Raw genomic sequence first — 24,823 nt, 5'->3', positions numbered from 1 at the left:
AATATTTTCACGCAAGAGGGTTCCTTACGAAAAGTAGTTTTTAAACTTAAAACAATATGATTGTTCAGTGCAGGAGTGTATTGCGTTAAGGTGGTGTAGTTGGGATTTGATTCGGCTATTCAGTGAGCGTTGTCGTCTTGTGGAGAACATTAATTAGAGTTTTTTGTGAGTAATATATGGCTTTGTTCCTATTATTAACAGAAAAACGCGTTCAGTGCGTGTGGCGTCTCAAAGACTAAGTATGAATGCAAGAAGGCCGCCTAAACAACAAAAGGTACTGTGATATTAATATACATAAGTATGCTTACATTTATAAAATTAAGAAAATGGCGGTGAGATAATCCTAGTATCATATTGTTTTTTTACTTTAAAGTAATAAAATTGACTTCTACACTTGTCTATTTTGACATTTAAATTGAGTGACCGGTTCGAAGGTTTGATCGAAAACCTCTACATACCGCATATGTATCTACATTTACAATGTGACTTCTTTATAGTCTTCTCGAAAACTGAGGATGACACCTTGGGTATCGAAGCGCGTTTTGGGTTTTGAGTATTTATTTACATAGTTACGTTCCACAGTACTCATATTTTGTATACATCTACATAGACAAAACTTTTGATTTTATAAGATGTCCACTGATTCTTCTCAGCAGTATGTAATTATTGTAAGCGACATGTACTTTATTAAAAATGAATTTGATAAATCATTTTAAAAATCTTTGAAATTGATTAATGATGGAGGCGTTTATTTATGATGGTAGATAACAATTACACGTAGGTAGTAAGAAATTTCATTTTGCTACTTTTAAAATTCGAAACGCCAGAATGAGTAGTCTCGCTGTCTAAATTCATTGGTTAGCATTAGACATACTTATTGAAGTTATTAGAATTTATTTTCCTGTTGTTAGCGTAGTTAATGTTATTCGGAATGGTTCCTTTGTAATGTAATCCACTTCTTCTTGGTGCCATTTGGCAACACCAACTGCAGGAGATGCAGATGTCTCTCGGCCAACATAACGTAACTATAAAATATACGTATATGGTACAAAATTATGCAAATTGAAAAAAATGAAATGCATAAAAGTTAAGCTTGGTTGGGCCCAGTTAGGCTTTTACTTACCCTTTTGCCAAGTAGATTTTCAAACCTGGGCTTTATGAAACTCCAAGCACCCATGTTTTGTGGCTCTTCTTGACACCAAAGAAATACTAAAAAAATATTTATTTTTTACTTCCAGTTTTGTAGGTATTTACCGATTTTACTGAGTAGATGTACTTACTTCTTGCGTTTGTGTATTTGTCAATTTCCTTTTGAAGTTTCATTGTGGGGAAAGGGCAAAAACTTTCCACGCGAATAATGGCCGTATTTTTTATTTGGAGAGCTTTTTGTTCGTTAAGTAAAGTATAGTAGTGTTTACCAGAAGTGAAAATTACTTTCTCGACATTCAAAGGATTTGCTAGGGGGTCTCCTGAAAGTATACGGTTTCATTAAATTTTAGATCTAATTTTATCTTATTGTGAATTTTAGATTTGTTATATACAGGGTGTCCCCCCTTATAGTACTGAGTTTGATTGTTTAATATATTACAATTGATAGTGAAATTATATGTATTAAATCTTCTACGATATTTAATCGCTTGTATACATATATTAGAAGCAGAAGCAGGAGTAAAAGCAGGAAGAGGAATATCTACATTAGATTACTGTTCATAAATAGTTTAGGGATGTTCTAGTTTTCTGGAAATGAAAAGATTGGTTCAAGAGAGGAACTGTATAATCATGTTTTACATCTGAAACAATAATTTATTATATGCTACCTGTAAGAGTCATTTAAAGTAGGATTATTATGATATAATTTATCAGCTGATCTAAGGGTTATTTGTATGGTGCTACATCTCTCAATATAAATATTGTGTAGTAATTTTTTAATAATATTCTCACCTTTCAGAATCACAAAAGTAGCTAATTGCTTCATATAAATTTAGGGTTTTCAGATATTTCAATTCTGCTCTGAGTTTTGATTCCTCTATTGAATTTGTTATTAAGTTTTTTATTACTTTTGAAATACTGCAAACATTTAAATTCTTTATAAAAATAATATACCATCAACTTTTACATTACCATAAATGCAAATCATCCAATTCCTCTAAGGAGGACTTTGTTAAAAATGAGTAGTTCTCTCCTATTCTTTTTACACTTTTTCTAGTAGTGCCAATGCACTTATTTGAATCATATTCTTTATTAATATAACAGTTCAGACTAGAAGAAACTTCATGACTGCATTGATTGTAGTTTGTCCATGGGATATTTGAAATAAATGCTTGGACCTAAAAGAATTCTATTTATAAATATTGTAATTTGGTTTGTAGTAAACGTTACATTTTTAAAATTGTTTATGATATCAGAGTATTTGTAGATTTGCATATGAATTTTCTCATGAATTTCATCCAGATGATTGCTTAATTGAAGACATTTCTCTTGGGCTGTTTTGTATATAATCATTAACTGTAATTCGTTTTCTTTTTCACTGGCAATTTGTTTTAGAAGGTCCTTTGATAAAGTACTACAACAGTACAATAAAATAATAAATGTATACAGAAAGTAATAACTTATATACTCNTAGCAAGGAGATCGGGCTGAAACTATAGCTACAAGCTATCCAAGGATGGTACTATAGAATGTCACCTCAAGGTAGGCCTAGTGGCGTCATCTCTTGGTTAGGCCGGAAACTTATCAATCCACCCTCGTATAGTGACAGTCTTGGCTATGGTCTTGGTTTTGCGAAAATACAAGAACAATACCAAGACTAATTTTGTTCATCACTGGATGTGGTTATTTTCATATCTTTTCATTCATTTAAATTCTTTCAGAGTGTGATTTAGGATTCCTAACTAAAATTATATTGACAATAGTCCCAGATGTTCTTCCTGCTTTCGCCTGACGTTATTTCTTGGGACACTGTGCAAATTTTTAATTAATGCCTTACCTATAACAGGTTCAAACGAAGTCCCCTTGATAATATCGGTATAGTTGCTAGCAGAGTCGGTATTCCTAAGCAGTGATTTAGGCATGACAACCACTAGTGGTTTTCTGTAATTGCGAACCATCTAAAACATTAATTGATTACGGAAGTTATTTCTCCTGTAATCTTTTATATGCCATCAACATCATTAAAGACAGTACAATTGTATTAGGGATAGATATAGAAGGATAAAAGGTTAATATGGTTAAATTTACAGATTGTATAGTAGAATTAGCATCTAGCAAGGAGGAGTTAGAGATAGTTTTAAATAAAATGGAAGCGTTATTGACAAACTAGTATTGTATGAAAATAAATAAAAGTAAAACAAATATAAGAAAAAGTAGGGAAAGAGCGAATATAAAAATAGGAGACGAAAGATTAGAAAAAGTAGCTGATATTAGGTATCTAGGAAGTCAGATAAGTCAGGACGAAAGGAATAGTAGGGATATAAAGCAAAGGATAGCGCAGGGTAGAGTCGCCTTCAATAAAAAGAACTCACTTCTATGCTCGCGAACGATTAATTTAGAAATTCGAAAAAGATTGTTAAAAGTGTATTATTGGAGCTTGGCGCTGTACGGGTGCGAAACATGGACGGTAGGCGCAGCGGCAGAAAAGGTTAGAAGTGTTCGAAATGTGGAGTGGAGCGAATAGTGAGGATACCGTGGGTAGAGAAGGTTAGAAATGAAGAGGTATTGGAAAGAATGGGAGAACAGAGGGCTTTATGGAAGTCAATAAAAAAATAGGCGAGATAGGTTGGTAGGACACCTTCTCAGGCATGAGGGTCTAGTCAGAAACATATTAGAGGCAAAAACAGTAGTTAAGAGGAGTAGAGGTAGACCTAGATTCGATTACTGTTCGCAAATAGTTAAGGATGTGGGATGTTCTGGTTTTAGGGAAATGCGAAGAACCAGTCTTAGGACTGATGGCCTTATGATGATCTTGAATCTTTTATACTTAAGTTCGGACAATTCTCGTTAGTTATGTACCTGTCTTCTTAAAAGGTGAAAATACTGAGCAGAAGTAGATGGTTGACATACTTCTACATTAACGTTGTCACCATCAACTTTGTCTTCTTTTGAAGAAGTTTGTTGAAGGAATCGTTCCAATCTGCAGGAACTGTGGTCGGGCCCCGTACCATCATAACCGTGAGGAAGTAGGATTACGAGGCCGGAACTCCATAACCATTTCGCTGACGTAAGAAAAACGTTTAACTATAATTTGGCAAGAGGGAATTTACATTTTTATGTGATCCTTTTTTTACCTTCTCCACTGGCCACGAATGTGTCGAAAATAGACTGAGCACCGTTAAAGAAGTCGCCAAACTGAGCCTCCCACATTATGAGATTATTTGGATTTTCGACGCTCATTCCATACTCAAATGCTAGCACAGCTTCTTCAGATAAAATGCTATTCGCGATCTAAAACGATTCAATNTTCGTGGACAGTTGAAGGATAGACTAGCGATAAAATGGGTAAAAGTACCATCTTTCAACGACAAATTAGCGATAAATGAGAAGGTTATCATTACGGTTTTTCTCGACATCATTTCTGTTTCGAGATCGCTATGTGTAGTATCAGCTTGGAGTCGCTTTTTGCTGGTCGGCTGGATTCGCGACCAAATGAGTAAAAGTACTATTTCAGCGACAAATTAGCGATAAACGCGAAGGCAGTCATTTCAGTATTTCTCGACTCCAATTCTTTTCGCTGATCAACTCGAGACTAGACTCGCGACAAAATGGGGAAGAATACAATCCTTAAGCGACAAATTAGCTACAAATTATAGCCCTTATTATTATTATTATTATTATTGTCTCTCCAGTCGGTTTTCGTGGACAGTTGAAGGATAGACTAGCGATAAAATGGGTAAAAGTACCATCTTTCAACGACAAATTAGCGATAAATGAGAAGGTTATCATTACGGTTTTTCTCGACATCATTTCTGTTTCGAGATCGCTATGTGTAGTATCAGCTTGGAGTCGCTTTTTGCTGGTCGGCTGGATTCGCGACCAAATGAGTAAAAGTACTATTTCAGCGACAAATTAGCGATAAACGCGAAGGCAGTCATTTCAGTATTTCTCGACTCCAATTCTTTTCGCTGATCAACTCGAGACTAGACTCGCGACAAAATGGGGAAGAATACAATCCTTAAGCGACAAATTAGCTACAAATTATAGCCCTTATTATTATTATTATTATTATTGTCTCTCCAGTCGGTTTTCGTGGACAGTTGAAGGATAGACTAGCGATAAAATGGGTAAAAGTACCATCTTTCAACGACAAATTAGCGATAAATGAGAAGGTTATCATTACGGTTTTTCTCGACATCATTTCTGTTTCGAGATCGCTATGTGTAGTATCAGCTTGGAGTCGCTTTTTGCTGGTCGGCTGGATTCGCGACCAAATGAGTAAAAGTACTATTTCAGCGACAAATTAGCGATAAACGCGAAGGCAGTCATTTCAGTATTTCTCGACTCCAATTCTTTTCGCTGATCAACTCGAGACTAGACTCGCGACAAAATGGGGAAGAATACAATCCTTAAGCGACAAATTAGCTACAAATTATAGCCCTTATTATTATTATTATTATTATTGTCTCTCCAGTCGGTTTTCGTGGACAGTTGAAGGATAGACTAGCGATAAAATGGGTAAAAGTACCATCTTTCAACGACAAATTAGCGATAAATGAGAAGGTTATCATTACGGTTTTTCTCGACATCATTTCTGTTTCGAGATCGCTATGTGTAGTATCAGCTTGGAGTCGCTTTTTGCTGGTCGGCTGGATTCGCGACCAAATGAGTAAAAGTACTATTTCAGCGACAAATTAGCGATAAACGCGAAGGCAGTCATTTCAGTATTTCTCGACTCCAATTCTTTTCGCTGATCAACTCGAGACTAGACTCGCGACAAAATGGGGAAGAATACAATCCTTAAGCGACAAATTAGCTACAAATTATAGCCCTTATTATTATTATTATTATTATTGTCTCTCCAGTCGGTTTTCGTGGACAGTTGAAGGATAGACTAGCGATAAAATGGGTAAAAGTACCATCTTTCAACGACAAATTAGCGATAAATGAGAAGGTTATCATTACGGTTTTTCTCGACATCATTTCTGTTTCGAGATCGCTATGTGTAGTATCAGCTTGGAGTCGCTTTTTGCTGGTCGGCTGGATTCGCGACCAAATGAGTAAAAGTACTATTTCAGCGACAAATTAGCGATAAACGCGAAGGCAGTCATTTCAGTATTTCTCGACTCCAATTCTTTTCGCTGATCAACTCGAGACTAGACTCGCGACAAAATGGGGAAGAATACAATCCTTAAGCGACAAATTAGCTACAAATTATAGCCCTTATTATTATTATTATTATTATTGTCTCTCCAGTCGGTTTTCGTGGACAGTTGAAGGATAGACTAGCGATAAAATGGGTAAAAGTACCATCTTTCAACGACAAATTAGCGATAAATGAGAAGGTTATCATTACGGTTTTTCTCGACATCATTTCTGTTTCGAGATCGCTATGTGTAGTATCAGCTTGGAGTCGCTTTTTGCTGGTCGGCTGGATTCGCGACCAAATGAGTAAAAGTACTATTTCAGCGACAAATTAGCGATAAACGCGAAGGCAGTCATTTCAGTATTTCTCGACTCCAATTCTTTTCGCTGATCAACTCGAGACTAGACTCGCGACAAAATGGGGAAGAATACAATCCTTAAGCGACAAATTAGCTACAAATTATAGCCCTTATTATTATTATTATTATTATTGTCTCTCCAGTCGGTTTTCGTGGACAGTTGAAGGATAGACTAGCGATAAAATGGGTAAAAGTACCATCTTTCAACGACAAATTAGCGATAAATGAGAAGGTTATCATTACGGTTTTTCTCGACATCATTTCTGTTTCGAGATCGCTATGTGTAGTATCAGCTTGGAGTCGCTTTTTGCTGGTCGGCTGGATTCGCGACCAAATGAGTAAAAGTACTATTTCAGCGACAAATTAGCGATAAACGCGAAGGCAGTCATTTCAGTATTTCTCGACTCCAATTCTTTTCGCTGATCAACTCGAGACTAGACTCGCGACAAAATGGGGAAGAATACAATCCTTAAGCGACAAATTAGCTACAAATTATAGCCCTTATTATTATTATTATTATTATTGTCTCTCCAGTCGGTTTTCGTGGACAGTTGAAGGATAGACTAGCGATAAAATGGGTAAAAGTACCATCTTTCAACGACAAATTAGCGATAAATGAGAAGGTTATCATTACGGTTTTTCTCGACATCATTTCTGTTTCGAGATCGCTATGTGTAGTATCAGCTTGGAGTCGCTTTTTGCTGGTCGGCTGGATTCGCGACCAAATGAGTAAAAGTACTATTTCAGCGACAAATTAGCGATAAACGCGAAGGCAGTCATTTCAGTATTTCTCGACTCCAATTCTTTTCGCTGATCAACTCGAGACTAGACTCGCGACAAAATGGGGAAGAATACAATCCTTAAGCGACAAATTAGCTACAAATTATAGCCCTTATTATTATTATTATTATTATTGTCTCTCCAGTCGGTTTTCGTGGACAGTTGAAGGATAGACTAGCGATAAAATGGGTAAAAGTACCATCTTTCAACGACAAATTAGCGATAAATGAGAAGGTTATCATTACGGTTTTTCTCGACATCATTTCTGTTTCGAGATCGCTATGTGTAGTATCAGCTTGGAGTCGCTTTTTGCTGGTCGGCTGGATTCGCGACCAAATGAGTAAAAGTACTATTTCAGCGACAAATTAGCGATAAACGCGAAGGCAGTCATTTCAGTATTTCTCGACTCCAATTCTTTTCGCTGATCAACTCGAGACTAGACTCGCGACAAAATGGGGAAGAATACAATCCTTAAGCGACAAATTAGCTACAAATTATAGCCCTTATTATTATTATTATTATTATTGTCTCTCCAGTCGGTTTTCGTGGACAGTTGAAGGATAGACTAGCGATAAAATGGGTAAAAGTACCATCTTTCAACGACAAATTAGCGATAAATGAGAAGGTTATCATTACGGTTTTTCTCGACATCATTTCTGTTTCGAGATCGCTATGTGTAGTATCAGCTTGGAGTCGCTTTTTGCTGGTCGGCTGGATTCGCGACCAAATGAGTAAAAGTACTATTTCAGCGACAAATTAGCGATAAACGCGAAGGCAGTCATTTCAGTATTTCTCGACTCCAATTCTTTTCGCTGATCAACTCGAGACTAGACTCGCGACAAAATGGGGAAGAATACAATCCTTAAGCGACAAATTAGCTACAAATTATAGCCCTTATTATTATTATTATTATTGTCTCTCCAGTCGGTTTTCGTGGACAGTTGAAGGATAGACTAGCGATAAAATGGGTAAAAGTGCCATCTTTCAACGACAAATTAGCGATAAATGAGAAAGCTATCATTAGTGTTTCTCGATGTCATTTCTACCGTCTCTTCAGTCGCTTTTTCGCTGATTGACTCGGGCTGGACTCGCGACAAAATAAGTAAAATTACTATTTTTCAGCGACAAATTAGCGATAAATGAGAAAGCAGTCATTTTAGTATTTTTCGACTCCGATTTTTTTCGATAATCAAATCGAGGCTGGACTCGCGACAATAGTACCATCTTTAGAAATAAAAAATATATAACTTTGTTATGTTGGTTTGATATCTACATCAGAAACAGTAGTAAAATAGAGGGTAGATTAAGACCTATATAAAGGATGTTCTAGTCTTCGGAAACTGACAACTTTGACAACAACGTGGTGATTACTATTTTTAAGAATAAGATTATCCATATTTACTTATTTTATCTAACCGGAAAGGGTATTCTACCTGTGGTTTGTATGATTCCACTTGAGACAGGTTACTGTTCAGCCAGGATTCATGTTGAGATCGAATTGAGTGCACTTGTCCTTCGGTTATCAAATTTTGAGTTATCAGATCGTCAGAATACCTTTGGGGTACTGTTCTAAAAAGTTCAAAAGATATCTCACAGAACCGTACGCTTTAAGACCATCCTATATATAAGTCGGATATTACATGTGGAGTACCTTTTAGAACGGATAATTTTGTACAATGTCGGGTTTGTAAATGTGGGATCGTCCAATTCGTTGTGACCCCATTGACGATAGCAGTTTAGGTCAATGAAAACGTCTTTTCTAAATTCCCTTTGATACTTGAACGCTACTCGGGTCGCTTTCAGAATTGCCTGTTAAGTAAATTATTATCATCATTTGATGAATATATTTATTTGTATGGAATTAATGGAATAAAAAGTTCATGGCGGTTAGTATTCCGTTGAAACTGTCAGCGTGGATCGCCATTTAGATCTCTTTGGACCTCATCAGCACACCATAAACAATTCCAACAGAATACGGGCCAACTCCATCTGTCTCCTTTCGATAGCGTTCTATGAATTACTATAATCAACTTATGAACGCCATCTGTAGTCATTGCGCTGTAGTAATTTACGGATGAATGAATTAATTAAATGGAATTAACCTCAGGGGTGTCTCCATTGACGTGTAGTACAGGTGCCAGAACGATTTTCGCTAGATCTGTGCAATATTCTGCACTTCTACCCCTGTCACCGGGGGTAGTGAATCCCAATTGATTATTCACCACGAAGTGTATCGACCCACCAACTTCGAAATGAGGAACAGCGGTAAAGTTGAGCATTTCGTAATTCACACCCTGGCCAGCCAATGCTGCGTCACCATGGATCTATTTTTTTTATATGGAAATTGAAATAAAATAAACTGCAAAAATTAGAAGACATTGCCATATAGTTTGTATACCTGTAAATTTAAAATTTTGTCGCTCCATCTGGACGTCTCGTTCTCGGAGTAATCCCCATCCCCGTGTGACAATTGTTTGGCTCGCGTTTTTCCCATGGAGACAGGGTTGACTGCTTCCAAATGGGACGGATTATANGACAAATTAGCGATAAATGAGAAGGTTATCATTACGGTTTTTCTCGACATCATTTCTGTTTCGAGATCGCTATGTGTAGTATCAGCTTGGAGTCGCTTTTTGCTGGTCGGCTGGATTCGCGACCAAATGAGTAAAAGTACTATTTCAGCGACAAATTAGCGATAAACGCGAAGGCAGTCATTTCAGTATTTCTCGACTCCAATTCTTTTCGCTGATCAACTCGAGACTAGACTCGCGACAAAATGGGGAAGAATACAATCCTTAAGCGACAAATTAGCTACAAATTATAGCCCTTATTATTATTATTATTATTATTGTCTCTCCAGTCGGTTTTCGTGGACAGTTGAAGGATAGACTAGCGATAAAATGGGTAAAAGTACCATCTTTCAACGACAAATTAGCGATAAATGAGAAGGTTATCATTACGGTTTTTCTCGACATCATTTCTGTTTCGAGATCGCTATGTGTAGTATCAGCTTGGAGTCGCTTTTTGCTGGTCGGCTGGATTCGCGACCAAATGAGTAAAAGTACTATTTCAGCGACAAATTAGCGATAAACGCGAAGGCAGTCATTTCAGTATTTCTCGACTCCAATTCTTTTCGCTGATCAACTCGAGACTAGACTCGCGACAAAATGGGGAAGAATACAATCCTTAAGCGACAAATTAGCTACAAATTATAGCCCTTATTATTATTATTATTATTGTCTCTCCAGTCGGTTTTCGTGGACAGTTGAAGGATAGACTAGCGATAAAATGGGTAAAAGTGCCATCTTTCAACGACAAATTAGCGATAAATGAGAAAGCTATCATTAGTGTTTCTCGATGTCATTTCTACCGTCTCTTCAGTCGCTTTTTCGCTGATTGACTCGGGCTGGACTCGCGACAAAATAAGTAAAATTACTATTTTTCAGCGACAAATTAGCGATAAATGAGAAAGCAGTCATTTTAGTATTTCTCGACTCCGATTTTTTTCGATAATCAAATCGAGGCTGGACTCGCGACAATAGTACCATCTTTAGAAATAAAAAATATATAACTTTGTTATGTTGGTTTGATATCTACATCAGAAACAGTAGTAAAATAGAGGGTAGATTAAGACCTATATAAAGGATGTTCTAGTCTTCGGAAACTGACAACTTTGACAACAACGTGGTGATTACTATTTTTAAGAATAAGATTATCCATATTTACTTATTTTATCTAACCGGAAAGGGTATTCTACCTGTGGTTTGTATGATTCCACTTGAGACAGGTTACTGTTCAGCCAGGATTCATGTTGAGATCGAATTGAGTGCACTTGTCCTTCGGTTATCAAATTTTGAGTTATCAGATCGTCAGAATACCTTTGGGGTACTGTTCTAAAAAGTTCAAAAGATATCTCACAGAACCGTACGCTTTAAGACCATCCTATATATAAGTCGGATATTGCATGTGGAGTACCTTTTAGAACGGATAATTTTGTACAATGTCGGGTTTGTAAATGTGGGATCGTCCAATTCGTTTTTAAAAATTCTTCCTAAATAAAACCTGTTCAAATCTACTTTTTTCCATTTGATAATCGATAAAGATTACCTATATTATAAACTATTTTTATTTTAGTATTTGTTGTTTAAGTACAGGGCAGCGACCTAACTATATATTAAAAAGTTGCTTTTGGAGGGACGATCAGTGAAAAACGATTGGAGTACTGTCAAACTAGCACTACATATATAAAGCTTATCCTAAGATAGAAATATCGTAGAAAAGGACCATAATTCATCGCTAATTTGTCAGTATTTTTCTACGATATTTCTATGTCAAAATACGCAATGTGTCGTGCGACAAAATAGGTAAAAGTACTGTCTTTAGGAGATAAACTAGCTACAAATTATAGCCCTTGTTTGTATTTTTCTACGCTTTTCTATTCCGAGATACTTTACGTATAGTACCTCCTTCGTGACTTCAGTCGTTTTCGCTGAATCGCTGAAAAATGCACTAGCGACAAAATGAATATATTTTTCAGTAATAAATTATTGCACTTATAGTACTTTTTTACGCCATTTCTATTCCCATGCAAACTATATGTAAAATGTGGCTCTCCAGTAGTTTTTCGTTGAACAGTTGGTGGATAAACTAGCGATAAAATGGGTAAAAGTACCATCTTTCAACGACAAATTAGCGATAAATGAGAAGGCTACCGTTACAGTGTTTCTTGATGTCATTTCTATTTCGAGATCGCTATGTGTAGTATCAGCTTGGAGTCGTTTTTTGCTGATCGGTTGGAAGCTGGATTCGCGACAAAATGAGTAGAACTACTATTTCAGCGACAAATTAGCGATAAACGAGGAGGCAGTTACTTCAGTATTTCTCGACTCCAATTCTTTTCGCTGATCAACTCGAGACTAGACTGGCGACAAAATGGGGAAGAATACCATCTTTAAGCGACAAATTAGCGATAAATCAGAAGGCTATCATTACAGTGTTTTTCGACATCATTTCCATTTCGAGATCGCTATATGTAGTGCCAGCTTGGGGTCTCTACAGTCAGTTTTTGATGATCAGCTAGAGGATGGACTCGCGACAAAATGGGTAAAAGTACCATCTTTCAACGACAAATTAGCGATAAATGAGAAGGCTACCGTTACAGTGTTTCTTGATGTCATTTCTATTTCGAGATCGCTACGTGTAGTATCAGCTTGGAGTCGCTTTTTGCTGGTCGGCTGGAGGCTGGATTCGCGACAAAATGAGTAGAACTACTATTTCAGCGACAAATTAGCGATAAACGAGGAGGCAGTTACTTCAGTATTTCTCGACTCCAATTCTTTTCGCTGATCAACTCGAGACTAGACTGGCGACAAAATGGGGAAGAATACCATCTTTAAGCGACAAATTAGCGATAAATCAGAAGGCTATCATTACAGTGTTTTTCGACATCATTTCCATTTCGAGATCGCTATATGTAGTGCCAGCTTGGGGTCTCTACAGTCAGTTTTTGATGATCAGCTAGAGGATGGACTCGCGACAAAATGGGTAAAAGTACCATCTTTCAACGACAAATTAGCGATAAATGAGAAGGCTACCGTTACAGTGTTTCTTGATGTCATTTCTATTTCGAGATCGCTACGTGTAGTATCAGCTTGGAGTCGCTTTTTGCTGGTCGGCTGGAGGCTGGATTCGCGACAAAATGAGTAGAACTACTATTTCAGCGACAAATTAGCGATAAACGAGGAGGCAGTTACTTCAGTATTTCTCGACTCCAATTCTTTTCGCTGATCAACTCGAGACTAGACTGGCGACAAAATGGGGAAGAATACCATCTTTAAGCGACAAATTAGCGATAAATCAGAAGGCTATCATTACAGTGTTTTTCGACATCATTTCCATTTCGAGATCGCTATATGTAGTGCCAGCTTGGGGTCTCTACAGTCAGTTTTTGATGATCAGCTAGAGGATGGACTCGCGACAAAATGGGTAAAAGTACCATCTTTCAACGACAAATTAGCGATAAATGAGAAAGCTATCATTAGTGTTTCTCGATGTCATTTCTACCGTCTCTTCAGTCGCTTTTTCGCTGATTGACTCGGGCTGGACTCGCGACAAAATAAGTAAAATTACTATTTTTCAGCGACAAATTAGCGATAAATGAGAAAGCAGTCATTTTAGTATTTCTCGACTCCGATTTTTTTCGATAATCAAATCGAGGCTGGACTCGCGACAATAGTACCATCTTTAGAAATAAAAAATATATAACTTTGTTATGTTGGTTTGATATCTACATCAGAAACAGTAGTAAAATAGAGGGTAGATTAAGACCTATATAAAGGATGTTCTAGTCTTCGGAAACTGACAACTTTGACAACAACGTGGTGATTACTATTTTTAAGAATAAGATTATCCATATTTACTTATTTTATCTAACCGGAAAGGGTATTCTACCTGTGGTTTGTATGATTCCACTTGAGACAGGTTACTGTTCAGCCAGGATTCATGTTGAGATCGAATTGAGTGCACTTGTCCTTCGGTTATCAAATTTTGAGTTATCAGATCGTCAGAATACCTTTGGGGTACTGTTCTAAAAAGTTCAAAAGATATCTCACAGAACCGTACGCTTTAAGACCATCCTATATATAAGTCGGATATTACATGTGGAGTACCTTTTAGAACGGATAATTTTGTACAATGTCGGGTTTGTAAATGTGGGATCGTCCAATTCGTTGTGACCCCATTGACGATAGCAGTTTAGGTCAATGAAAACGTCTTTTCTAAATTCCCTTTGATACTTGAACGCTACTCGGGTCGCTTTCAGAATTGCCTGTTAAGTAAATTATTATCATCATTTGATGAATATATTTATTTGTATGGAATTAATGGAATAAAAAGTTCATGGCGGTTAGTATTCCGTTGAAACTGTCAGCGTGGATCGCCATTTAGATCTCTTTGGACCTCATCAGCACACCATAAACAATTCCAACAGAATACGGGCCAACTCCATCTGTCTCCTTTCGATAGCGTTCTATGAATTACTATAATCAACTTATGAACGCCATCTGTAGTCATTGCGCTGTAGTAATTTACGGATGAATGAATTAATTAAATGGAATTAACCTCAGGGGTGTCTCCATTGACGTGTAGTACAGGTGCCAGAACGATTTTCGCTAGATCTGTGCAATATTCTGCACTTCTACCCCTGTCACCGGGGGTAGTGAATCCCAATTGATTATTCACCACGAAGTGTATCGACCCACCAACTTCGAAATGAGGAACAGCGGTAAAGTTGAGCGTAGTATCAGCTTGGAGTCGCTTTTTGCTGGTCGGCTGGATTCGCGACCAAATGAGTAAAAGTACTATTTCAGCGACAAATTAGCGATAAACGCGAAGGCAGTCATTTCAGTATTTCTCGACTCCAATTCTTTTCGCTGATCAACTCGAGACTAGACTCGCGACAAAATGGGGAAGAATACAATCCTTAAGCGACAAATTAGCGATAAATGAGAAGGCTATCATTAATATACCATCAACTTTTACATTACCATAAATGNAGACATTGCCATATAGTTTGTATACCTGTAAATTTAAAATTTTGTCGCTCCATCTGGACGTCTCGTTCTCGGAGTAATCCCCATCCCCGTGTGACAATTGTTTGGCTCGCGTTTTTCCCATGGAGACAGGGTTGACTGCTTCCAAATGGGACGGATTATACAGTACTGTTACGTTTAATTTTTTGTCGTCTATGTTAAGTTCGGTAGTTGAAACTAGAGGAACAAAGGAGTGACTTCAAAAAAATTAAAAAAAAAAGAAAAAAAGTAACGTCTTACTGAGATGACTGATAACATCACCGCTACATTCATATTTCGTCGGGAAATCCGGATGACCTTTTAATTTTGTGAATAGTTTTACAGGGGGCAAATTTAATAGACCAGTTAGTAAATTTAATCGGCCACGATGAGGCATTCCTACAACTACAGTGTCGACGCTATCTACAATAAAATATCGTATCTAGTAATTTCAATACAAAGAGTAGATGAGTAAAATGATAATGATTGCGCCGAGGTGGTTTTTACTCGTACAAGAAAACAAATACCATAAGCGCAAAGTTTAACGAATTCTTGAAAAAACGCCATCATCCCCTCTGCGCCTTCACAGCCGTATCTTTTAACGGTGGTGAATTTTTTTGCTAAGAAATTATCGAAAACTTCCGATCTCAGTAACGTTTTCGCCAATGCAACCTTTTCCTTTTCCGTTACAATATCTTGAGTTGTTTTTTCGAATTCTTTTGAAAACCATTCTTTTTCGATTTCCTAAATAACAAAAAAAAAATTGCGTTCTCGTTTCAAGTACTTAAAAGTTTTATGATCATTTCAAGTTGATTAACATGAATAATATTTAACAACTAATAAACCAGTAAATTATACAAAACTGTTATCTTTTCTACCTCCAAATAAGAAAATTGTGCAGAAATATTTCCACAATAAACTTTGTTTAAAAATTCTAGTGCTTCGCTCACGGTTCCTTTGGGTTTGTCATGATGAATAATATCGACAAAATTCACTTCATCTTCTTTTTTTAATCCGTATGTTTTTGGATCCAGTTCTTGTAATACTCTGAAATTTGAAAAAATATAAAACCGATGAAATAACCGTTCATACTAATCATCTACGAGGGTGGATTGATAAGTTTCCGGCCTAACCAAGAGATGACGCCACTAGGCCTACCTTGAGGTGACATTCTATAGTACCATCCTTGGATAGCTTGTAGCTATAGTTTCAGCCCGATCTCCTTGCTAGTGTAGGTTTGACAGCACGCTGAACAAGACGCCTCTGTGGTTTTCGTAAAAATGGAAAAGCAGGAAAATCGTGCTGTCATCAAATACTTTTATTTGAAGGGGTTAACGCCGAAGGAAATTAAAAAAGAGATGGACTCAACACTGGGGACATCCTCCCCGTCATATTCAACCGTTAAGCAGTGGGTTTCCGAGTTTAAAAAGGGTCGTGTGAGCACCTCTGATGGGCCTCGCTCAGGACGCCCCGTTGAGGTCACAACTCCAGATATGATCGAAAAAATTCATCAAATAGTGCTGGGAGACCGCAGATTGAAAGTGCGTGAGATAGCTGAGACCTGTAAGATGTCATATGAACGTGTGCAACATATTTTGCACCAACATTTGCATATGGAAAAGCTCTGTGCAAGATGGGTGCCGCGTTTGCTAACAGTCGACCAAAAATTGATTCGAAAAAACATTTCTACCGCAAATTTGTCATTGTATAAGCGTAATCCAAGCGAATTTTTGCGTCGATTCGTAACCGTTGACGAAACGTGGGTCCACCACTACACTCCTGAAACCAAAGAACAGTCTAAACAGTGGATTGGACCAGGGGAACCAACTCCAAAGAAGGCAAAAACAATTTTTTCGGCGAACAAGGTTATGGCTACTGTTTTTTGGGATGCAAGAGGTATTATATACATTGATTACCTTGCAAAGGGTAATACTATCACTGGTCAATACTACGCAGACTTATTGCAACGTTTGAGCCACGAGGTGAAAATTAAACGACCTCATCTGGCGAAGAAAAAAATCTTGTTTCATCACGATAACGCACCAGCGCACACGTCAATCGTTGCGACGGCTAAAATCAACGATCTAAAGTTTGAATTGATGCCGCACCCTCCTTACTCTCCAGACCTAGCCCCGAGTGACTATTTTCTGTTCCCTAATCTCAAAAAATGGCTTGGCGGTAAGAGATTTGCGGACAATGAAGAAGTAATCGAAGCTGTAAATGGTTATTTTGAGGAGCTTGACGAATCAGTCTATAGAGATGGCATTAATAGACTGGAACACCGCTATGAGAAATGTATCAGCCTTGGAGGAGATTATGTTGAGAAATAAAAAAAAAAAATTTTTAAAAACCTTGTTTTTCTTGGTCAGGCCGGAAACTTATCAATCCACCCTCGTATAAGTCCTACTATATTTACCTCGGCGTATTTCGATCTAAATTGATAGGATTGATGTTCGCAACAAGATGTGCATTTTCTCGGTACGCGGTGACAAGTCTGTAGAAATTACTTTCCTTGTTTCTATTTTCCAACACTTTTGTAGGAACTGAAAATAAAATAGTAAATATGACATTAGAGCTTAAAAAGAAGACAATGATTACGAGCATCATTGAAAGAAACTTTTATTTCAGTTCAAAAATGGATAAAAAAATAAATAATTAGAAGTCAGTCAAGGTGGTGAGGCGGATAATCGTCTCCATCCACCTTAATAATTATCAGTTCCTTCCAGTTTCTACTTTATTTTGAACATTACTTTTTATTTATTTGATTTCAAATTGATAAGTGACAGTACAGTACAGTGCAGAGTATAGATGTACAGATTTAATACAATTCCCTAGGATCAAAGACGTTTTGCCTTAAAAACGAATAAAATACAGTTCAACTAACCTTCGTATTGCTTCACTGGTTTGAACTTGTATCCGAACGTCTTATCAGTGTGGTAAAAATTAAACTTTGAGCGCGTGGAGTTTTTTAAAACAAAAAAAAACTTTCCGCAATTTTCTATATGCATTGTATCAACTAGAAACAATCGAATCGCAACTAAGTACCTACATTACTTAACATTAATTATCCAATATAGTTAAATAATGTATTATTTATCATCGCATATGATGCAGATACATACACATGTTTCGTATTGACTCGCGTTATCAGAGAATAGTGCGCTAACAGATAATAGACTGAATTTCACGTTGTTTTTGTTTATTAAATATTAAATTAAATACGTCTTTATCGTTGCCAATGAAACAGTGAGATCAGGGACGGACTCATTTATTTTAATGGAATATTGGCAATAAGGGGTTGCGTCCATAAATTACGTATCTAACGCGAAATTCATCCATTTTTGACTCCTTCATGTAAGAGGACCGTAACGATGGGTTGTATCTGTAAAGTATAGACATCTAGTGACGGCATTGCGAACCAGCATTGCCAAGAGTAGTTGATATAACATTCCTGTATCTGATCACGATAAATATATATCACTTACTTAGTTATTAAACGAACGTTTTAATTAAGGAAACCCAATATTACATGGTGTCAGAAGTGGGATAAAGCGTCAATAAACAGGAAAAAGTGAGAAAGTTGTGAAATGGCCACGAACGACGCAGTATCAGGAATAAAGCCGCCAGCTAACCTACAAATCGACTCGGACAAATCAACGAGCTGGAAAAAGTGGTTACAACAATTTGAGTGGTATGCCACTGCTATCCAACTAGATAAAAAGCCAGCCGAGGTCCAGGCAGCAACATTTATGGCTGTGATAGGCCCAGATGCGATCGAAATTTATAATAGTTTCAATCTCAGCGAGGTGGAAACAGATAACCTACAAGTTATCAAAGATAGGTTTAAAGAGTATTTTGCACCAAAAACAAACATATCTTTTGAAAGATATATATTTTTCAAGATTGAACAAAATGAAGATGAACAATTCAATGNGTTTTTTTTTTATAAAAAAAAAAACGAATTAATTACAAACAATTTAATTAAAATACGTTCTAATCTAATCACAACAATGAAGTTACGGAATCAATAATAACGAAATATCATTATTCAAGACAGGGAATAACATATTATAATAACATATTATAATAAAAATTTGTTTATAACAAAATGAATTGTTATAAACAATCGATAAACAATAAAAAATAGTATTTACCAATTGACTGATGCAAGTACTCTATCAATTCGGTTTTCTCAGACGAAATACTGTTTCTTATGGGTTTATAAAATGACGAACTCTCAAACATTGTTTGTTATTTATTATTGTGCCGCGTTTTTTTCAAACTTTAGAAACGAATGTACTTTACAATAACTGTATTATCTAATGGGAAGTTAGTCGTATTAGCACCGACCAAAATGTGCTCAGACCAATTTTTATACAATTTGGGTTCAGAAGAAATAGAGGAACGCGGGAGGGAGGCCATTCTAGCTTTACGGGTAACAAAAGAGAAGACGATAGAAAAAGGAAACAGTGCGTACATAGCATTTGTAGATTTAGAAAAAGCTTTTGACTATGTTAAGTGGGACAAGACGTTAAATATACTTAAAAATGTAGGGATAAGTTGCAGAGATAGAAGAGTCATACTTAATTTGTATAAAGAGTAACAGGCAGTTATAGAGCTAAAGCTATAACGTAGAGAAGTAAATATTGGGAAGGGAGTCAGACAAGGATGCACATTGTTACCGCTACTTTTTAATCTATACATCGAAGACGCGATTAACATCGTTAAAGACAGGGCAACTGTAGGGATAGATATACGGAAGAAAACGATTATGCTTAGATTTGCAGATGATACAGCATATAGCAAAGAGTTAGAAATAGTTTTAAATAAAATGGAAGCGGTGTTGACAAAACAGTACTGTATGAAAATAAATATAAGTAAAACAAAAATACTGGTGTGCTAGTGAAGAAAAAGTAGGGAAAGAGCGAATATAAAGATAGGAGACGAAAAATTAGAAGAAGTAACTGATTTTAGGTATCTAGGAAGTCATATAAGTCAAGACGGAAGGAGTGGTAGGGATATAAAGCAAAGAATAGCGCAGATCGCGTCGTCTTCAATAAAAAAAACACTTCATGTTCGCAAACGTCTAGTCAGAGTTATATTTGAGACAGAAACAGGAGTTAAGAAGAGTAGAGGTAGACCTAGATTAAATTACTGTTCGCAAATAGTTAAGGATGTGGGTTATTCTGGTTTTAGAACAAACAGAATAGCTCAAAACCCCAACGCCAAAACACGACATTTGAGGAAATTCGAAGATTAGCTCAGGATAGGAAAGAGTGGAGGTGCGTGTCCAATCAGTCTTAGGACTGATGACCTTATGATGATCATGAATCTTTTATACTTAAGTTCGGACAATTCTCGTTAGTTATGTACCTGTCTTCTTAAAAGGTGAAAATACTGAGCAGAAGTAGATGGTTGACATACTTCTACATTAACGTTGTCACCATCAACTTTGTCTTCTTTTGAAGAAGTTTGTTGAAGGAATCGTTCCAATCTGCAGGAACTGTGGTCGGGCCCCGTACCATCATAACCGTGAGGAAGTAGGATTACGAGGCCGGAACTCCATAACCATTTCGCTGACGTAAGAAAAACGTTTAACTATAATTTGGCAAGAGGGAATTTACATTTTTATGTGATCCTTTTTTTANTACCGAAAAGTGCTTCGGACAACTACAGTGTCGTGTTTTGGCGTTGGGGTTTTGAGCTATTCTGTTTGTTCTACAACAACCGCCAAAGTTTTTCCAATCTTCATATTTGTTCTGGTTTTGAGGAAATTCGAAGATTAGCTCAGGATAGGAAATAGTGGAGATGCGTATCCAACTAGTCTTAGGACTCACGACCTTATGATGATGATTTAACTTTGTTTTCGGAATAAAAAAACGGATCCCATATTTTATAGGATCACTTTGTTTTACGTCTGTGAATAACGATTTATTAGCAATTACTATTTAGAATTAGGAACCAAAACCTTCGAAAATCATTAATTATTTATTAATTCTATATGGAATTATATGTAAAGTGACAAATTTAATTCCATTAGCTATGGTTATAATAGATAATAATTTATAAACACTAGCGGTGAATTGAAGACCAGAAAAAGCGTGCGGGGCGACTGGTTACACGGCTCGCTCGTGAGTTCCGAAGTTTTGGAGTTTTTAAGGTCAGTCATGTATCTACCGATATCATTATTTTTTATTATCTCAAAAACTAAATATTCAATTTAGAAATACGTTTAAAAAGCATGTCTCTCATTTATTTCTGAATCTACTGAAAAGAAAACTTGAAAAAAAAAACTATAGCATGTCGAATTATTACTTATTTGATTTTTTCTTGCACCCAAAATCAGAACTGCCTATATTTTATTTTAATTTCAATCTGAAATTGAAAAATGAGAGCAGTATTAAGAGTTGTATTTAAAGTTGAAATACTGTTAATGCATTTACAGTCGATTATGATCACTTTTCAAAATCTGATTGATTATTTGAGGTGTAATGTTGTAGTACAATTTTTGAATTTAGTACAAAATGCATTTTAATACGTATGAGCGGTAAGATGGTCTGTACCTAAAAGATTTAAAAATTGACCAAAATCATTCAGTAAACCAATTTTTATTGTTCTAAACCTAAACTATTCGTAAAAGAAATGCATAAATATTTTTATAATTTACTTAAAATACAAATTGTACTTAGGTACCTAATTAGTAACTTAAGTTAGTTACAGTTTACACATACAGATAGGTATTCCAAATGTGAAAAAAAATCTATATTTTATTCCATAGTAGAATAAAAATTGATGCAGGGAATTATCATTATGTAATAATCCTTAAATTTCTGGAAAAGCACTTCCAATGTTCTCCTTTCCTCTGTACCGCATGCTGTACGTCCTTATTATGAACCTCTTCCCGTCTAGTTGTAGAGGGCAGATGCGATTCGCCCTTAGGGCAAAACATGTCGTATAAAGGGCCATTTCGAATTCGGGACTCGTACCAATGAACATACTGCCAACAGGCTTGTCTATGTTACGGAATTTAAAGTGGAATTTCAAAATTGATCCTTTCTAGAGAGGAAATACAAAAAAAAATAAGTAATTGTTAATTGTGTGATGTAGAATATTTTTAATAAGTTTAGNGCTTGTCTATGTTACGGAATTTAAAGTGGAATTTCAAAATTGATCCTTTCTAGAGAGGAAATACAAAAAAAAATAAGTAATTGTTAATTGTGTGATGTAGAATATTTTTAATAAGTTTAGGTTTTAAAATAATCGATAGTGGGTACTCGTTCTATTGCTCTTGAGCTTTTGGACTTTATTTTATTCTGATGTTTCGTGAGCTTTGTAGTTTACTTCTTCAAGCCCCCGAAAATGATCGCACAGACCTTAAAAACTAAACTACCACACTATAAAGTTTAGAAGATTCTATATCTTTGTAGAAAAGTTTACATAGGAACAACCGAAAGTACGATCGCCCAACGAAATAAAGAACACCGAAAAATAAAAATGAGATTAAAACACATAATGAGGCCTATTTTGAAAAATCAACTATCTGTCATGGTTAAACACAATAAAAGATTATTTTACATACATTTCCAAATTCAATTTTCCTCATATATCCTAAATAGTCGGCGTTTCCTCTGGATTCTTCTTCGTAGAAGTACAGCCAATTGTGTAATCCGGAAATCTGACTGTCTCTTATTTCTGTTAGAAACACATGTTCGAAACCACTTGATCCAATTTTACCTTTGCCCCTGGAGTACATTGTAAACCAGATTTGTTTCAAATAATCTCTGAACTCTTTCGGATCTTTTCCAATTTTCCCTAAAAGAAAACGCAGTATGTGTACATAAAAACATTATATGCTGTGTGTCTTGTTAATTACGTGTTTCCGTTATTTAATTTATTATTTTTGAAATGTTATTTTTTTTAAATAACATCCTGAATCCGGTGAATTAAAAATTTTGAAAATATTAAAGTAAAGATTAAATTTTTGTAAAATTATTTGGAACACAAATTCAATTAACTTTGTTTATCCAATATAAACAAGTGGAGGACAGGTATTTGTTTTGGTTCTTCCTAAATTCTGATTGCATTTCCGTTAAAAGATTAGTACCTTTATCGATCAAGAAGTTCCTTGTAAATCTCATAACTTGAGTGTTGACAACCGCGTCCAATAGTTTGTTTTCTTCTTCTCTTTCCATTGGTGTAACGTGTTCGTTTTGTGCTGTTTCCAAAATGTAATTATCGTATAGCGGTCTTAGAAGTTCAATAGTTGCTATTTTGAATGTTCCATTTGTAACTGCTATCAATCTACAAATTATTAACAAGTGAAATTTAACATCCAAACTCCTGAATTTTACTATAAACAACACTCAACCCACAAATTGGCTGTAAAACTAATAAAAGTTCATTTGTATACAATCTTTCAAACTATTTTTCTGTTAATCACCTCTTAGGCCACGCTATTATGGCGTCTAACATCCGCCATATTGATAATTTCGCGATGTCCTTTATTTTTTGTTTTTATTGGGTGTCGTGGAACATAGTAATAAAAAATATCTACATAACAGCCCTTGCTTAACCTTAAATTAGTAGAAAATGGTACAAAATAATCTTACGGTAATGGAGCTTCATCTTTCAAAGATCTGGATGTCGTTTGACCTTGGTAGTTGACAGTTATTGTATTCATTGCACTGTTTATCTCCTTTCGAAGCAAATTTTCTGAAAACTCCCTCAGCTCCTGATCTTCAGTCGGATTGGTTTGTTGCCTGTTCGTAACATCATCTTCGTTTATGTCAACTGTTTCTGGTTTTTTGTTCCCTGATGCAGAAATGGGTTTGAGGTGACTTTGGGGATTGGCTGGAGGTCTTGGCCAAGATTGAGGGGAAGATTGAGAAGAAGGTTTATTGTTGCGGATGTTAGAGACATGTGACGTGGTAGACCCGTGGGATGAAGGTCTATTATTGATGGGGGATTGAGGCGAAGGAGATCTATTATTGGTGGGAGATGCTGTACCAAGTTGAGGTGAAGGAGGATTGTTGTTGGTGGGAGATTGTACACTAGATTGAGGAGAGGGAGGTCTGTTATTGGTGGGATGTAAAGGGGGGCTGTTGTTGGTGGGAGATCGTGTACTAGATTGAGGTGAAGGATTGTTGTTGTTAGTATTGTGATTTGAGGTGGGAGATATTGATCCAGATTGAGGTGGTGCCACTTGTCCATCCCCTCTTTCATTGTTTATAAAAGCCACGGAAGCAAATGAGGGTTTATTAGGTTTTGGGTGTAAAGGAGAAGATTTGGTAGAAGAGGTCGACCGTGGTGAATCCCAAGGAGAACTGATAGGTGTATTTTGTCTATTGGTCAATGAATTTTGGGTTGAAGTACTTATGTGGGAATTTCTCCTAGAACTTTGACCGAGTTCGGGCCATTCCAAATTCGATAGTGAGGTGTTTGGGGAAGTTGATCGAGTTTCGGAATATTTTGGTTATCACGGTGTATCGGAGAAACGTAGTCTCTCTTTTTGCTTGAAATATCGACGCCTTTAAAAGCGTGAAAAGAAAAAAGATCGGTTATTGTTCATTTTGACTTATTTTTTTCCATGAATATCAAACCATACTATATTACACAATTTTACCTTGTTAGTTATGGAAGATGACAGATTGCTGTCGTATAGAGGGTGTTAAAAAGCCATTGCATTCGCTATATATTTTGGGAAAGAGTGAAAAATTTTAAGAAAAAAGTTATTAATACAATTTTGTGATTAAATCGGGATAGTAACACTAACTCAGAATTCAGTCAGAAACGAGTACCCACTGTCTATGTTACGGAATTTAA

At 36.2% G+C, this 24,823-nt stretch overlaps 2 protein-coding genes across 2 annotated transcripts in view; both read right to left on the bottom strand.

Moving 5' to 3' along the window:
• Window positions 1-727: 727 nt before the first annotated feature.
• On the bottom strand, window positions 728-18,171 carry LOC108738254 (probable 2-oxoglutarate dehydrogenase E1 component DHKTD1 homolog, mitochondrial). Its single transcript, XM_025977634.1, has 17 exons — window positions 17,886-18,171; window positions 17,418-17,544; window positions 15,880-16,048; window positions 15,529-15,745; window positions 15,263-15,424; window positions 15,147-15,199; window positions 9,832-9,966; window positions 9,536-9,757; window positions 9,085-9,242; window positions 8,836-9,002; window positions 4,551-4,654; window positions 4,284-4,440; window positions 4,009-4,211; window positions 2,987-3,107; window positions 1,281-1,469; window positions 1,124-1,209; window positions 728-1,025 (listed from the first exon to the last, which is right to left on the bottom strand). Exons 1-17 carry the CDS (start codon window positions 18,007-18,009, stop codon window positions 894-896), a joined length of 2,526 nt encoding a protein of 841 aa, XP_025833419.1. The 5' UTR covers window positions 18,010-18,171; the 3' UTR covers window positions 728-893.
• Window positions 18,172-21,678: 3,507 nt separating this feature from the next.
• LOC108738248 (poly(U)-specific endoribonuclease homolog) overlaps window positions 21,679-24,823 on the bottom strand; it is a 6,243-nt gene continuing 3,098 nt past the window's right edge. Inside the window, exons 2-5 of the mRNA XM_025977633.1 lie at window positions 23,611-24,467; window positions 23,106-23,302; window positions 22,581-22,813; window positions 21,679-22,057 (exon numbers count right to left, since the gene is read on the bottom strand). Of these exons, the coding sequence (XP_025833418.1) occupies window positions 21,824-22,057; window positions 22,581-22,813; window positions 23,106-23,302; window positions 23,611-24,467 (1,521 nt within the window). The 3' untranslated portion in view covers window positions 21,679-21,823. The remainder of the gene's footprint in view (window positions 22,058-22,580; window positions 22,814-23,105; window positions 23,303-23,610; window positions 24,468-24,823) is intronic.

Source organism: Agrilus planipennis, unplaced genomic scaffold (genome assembly GCF_000699045.2).
Source record: "Agrilus planipennis isolate EAB-ADULT unplaced genomic scaffold, Apla_2.0 scaffold25, whole genome shotgun sequence".
Taxonomy (NCBI): Eukaryota; Metazoa; Arthropoda; class Insecta; order Coleoptera; family Buprestidae; genus Agrilus; species Agrilus planipennis.
Note: the sequence above shows the minus strand (reverse complement) of the source record. Positions and strands in the feature narration are given on the sequence as shown.

Bases quoted from the DNA above. Each gene is read 5' to 3' on its own strand.
- LOC108738254 (XM_025977634.1), bottom strand. From the start codon at position 18,009: ATGCATATAGAAAATTGCGGAAAGTTTTTTTTTGTTTTAAAAAACTCC. The intron at 4,441-4,550 runs GTAATGATAACC...GAATCGTTTTAG, and splicing joins AAATGATGTCGAGAAAAACC to ATCGCGAATAGCATTTTATC. The intron at 1,026-1,123 runs GTAAGTAAAAGC...TATATTTTATAG, and splicing joins AAAATCTACTTGGCAAAAGG to TTACGTTATGTTGGCCGAGA.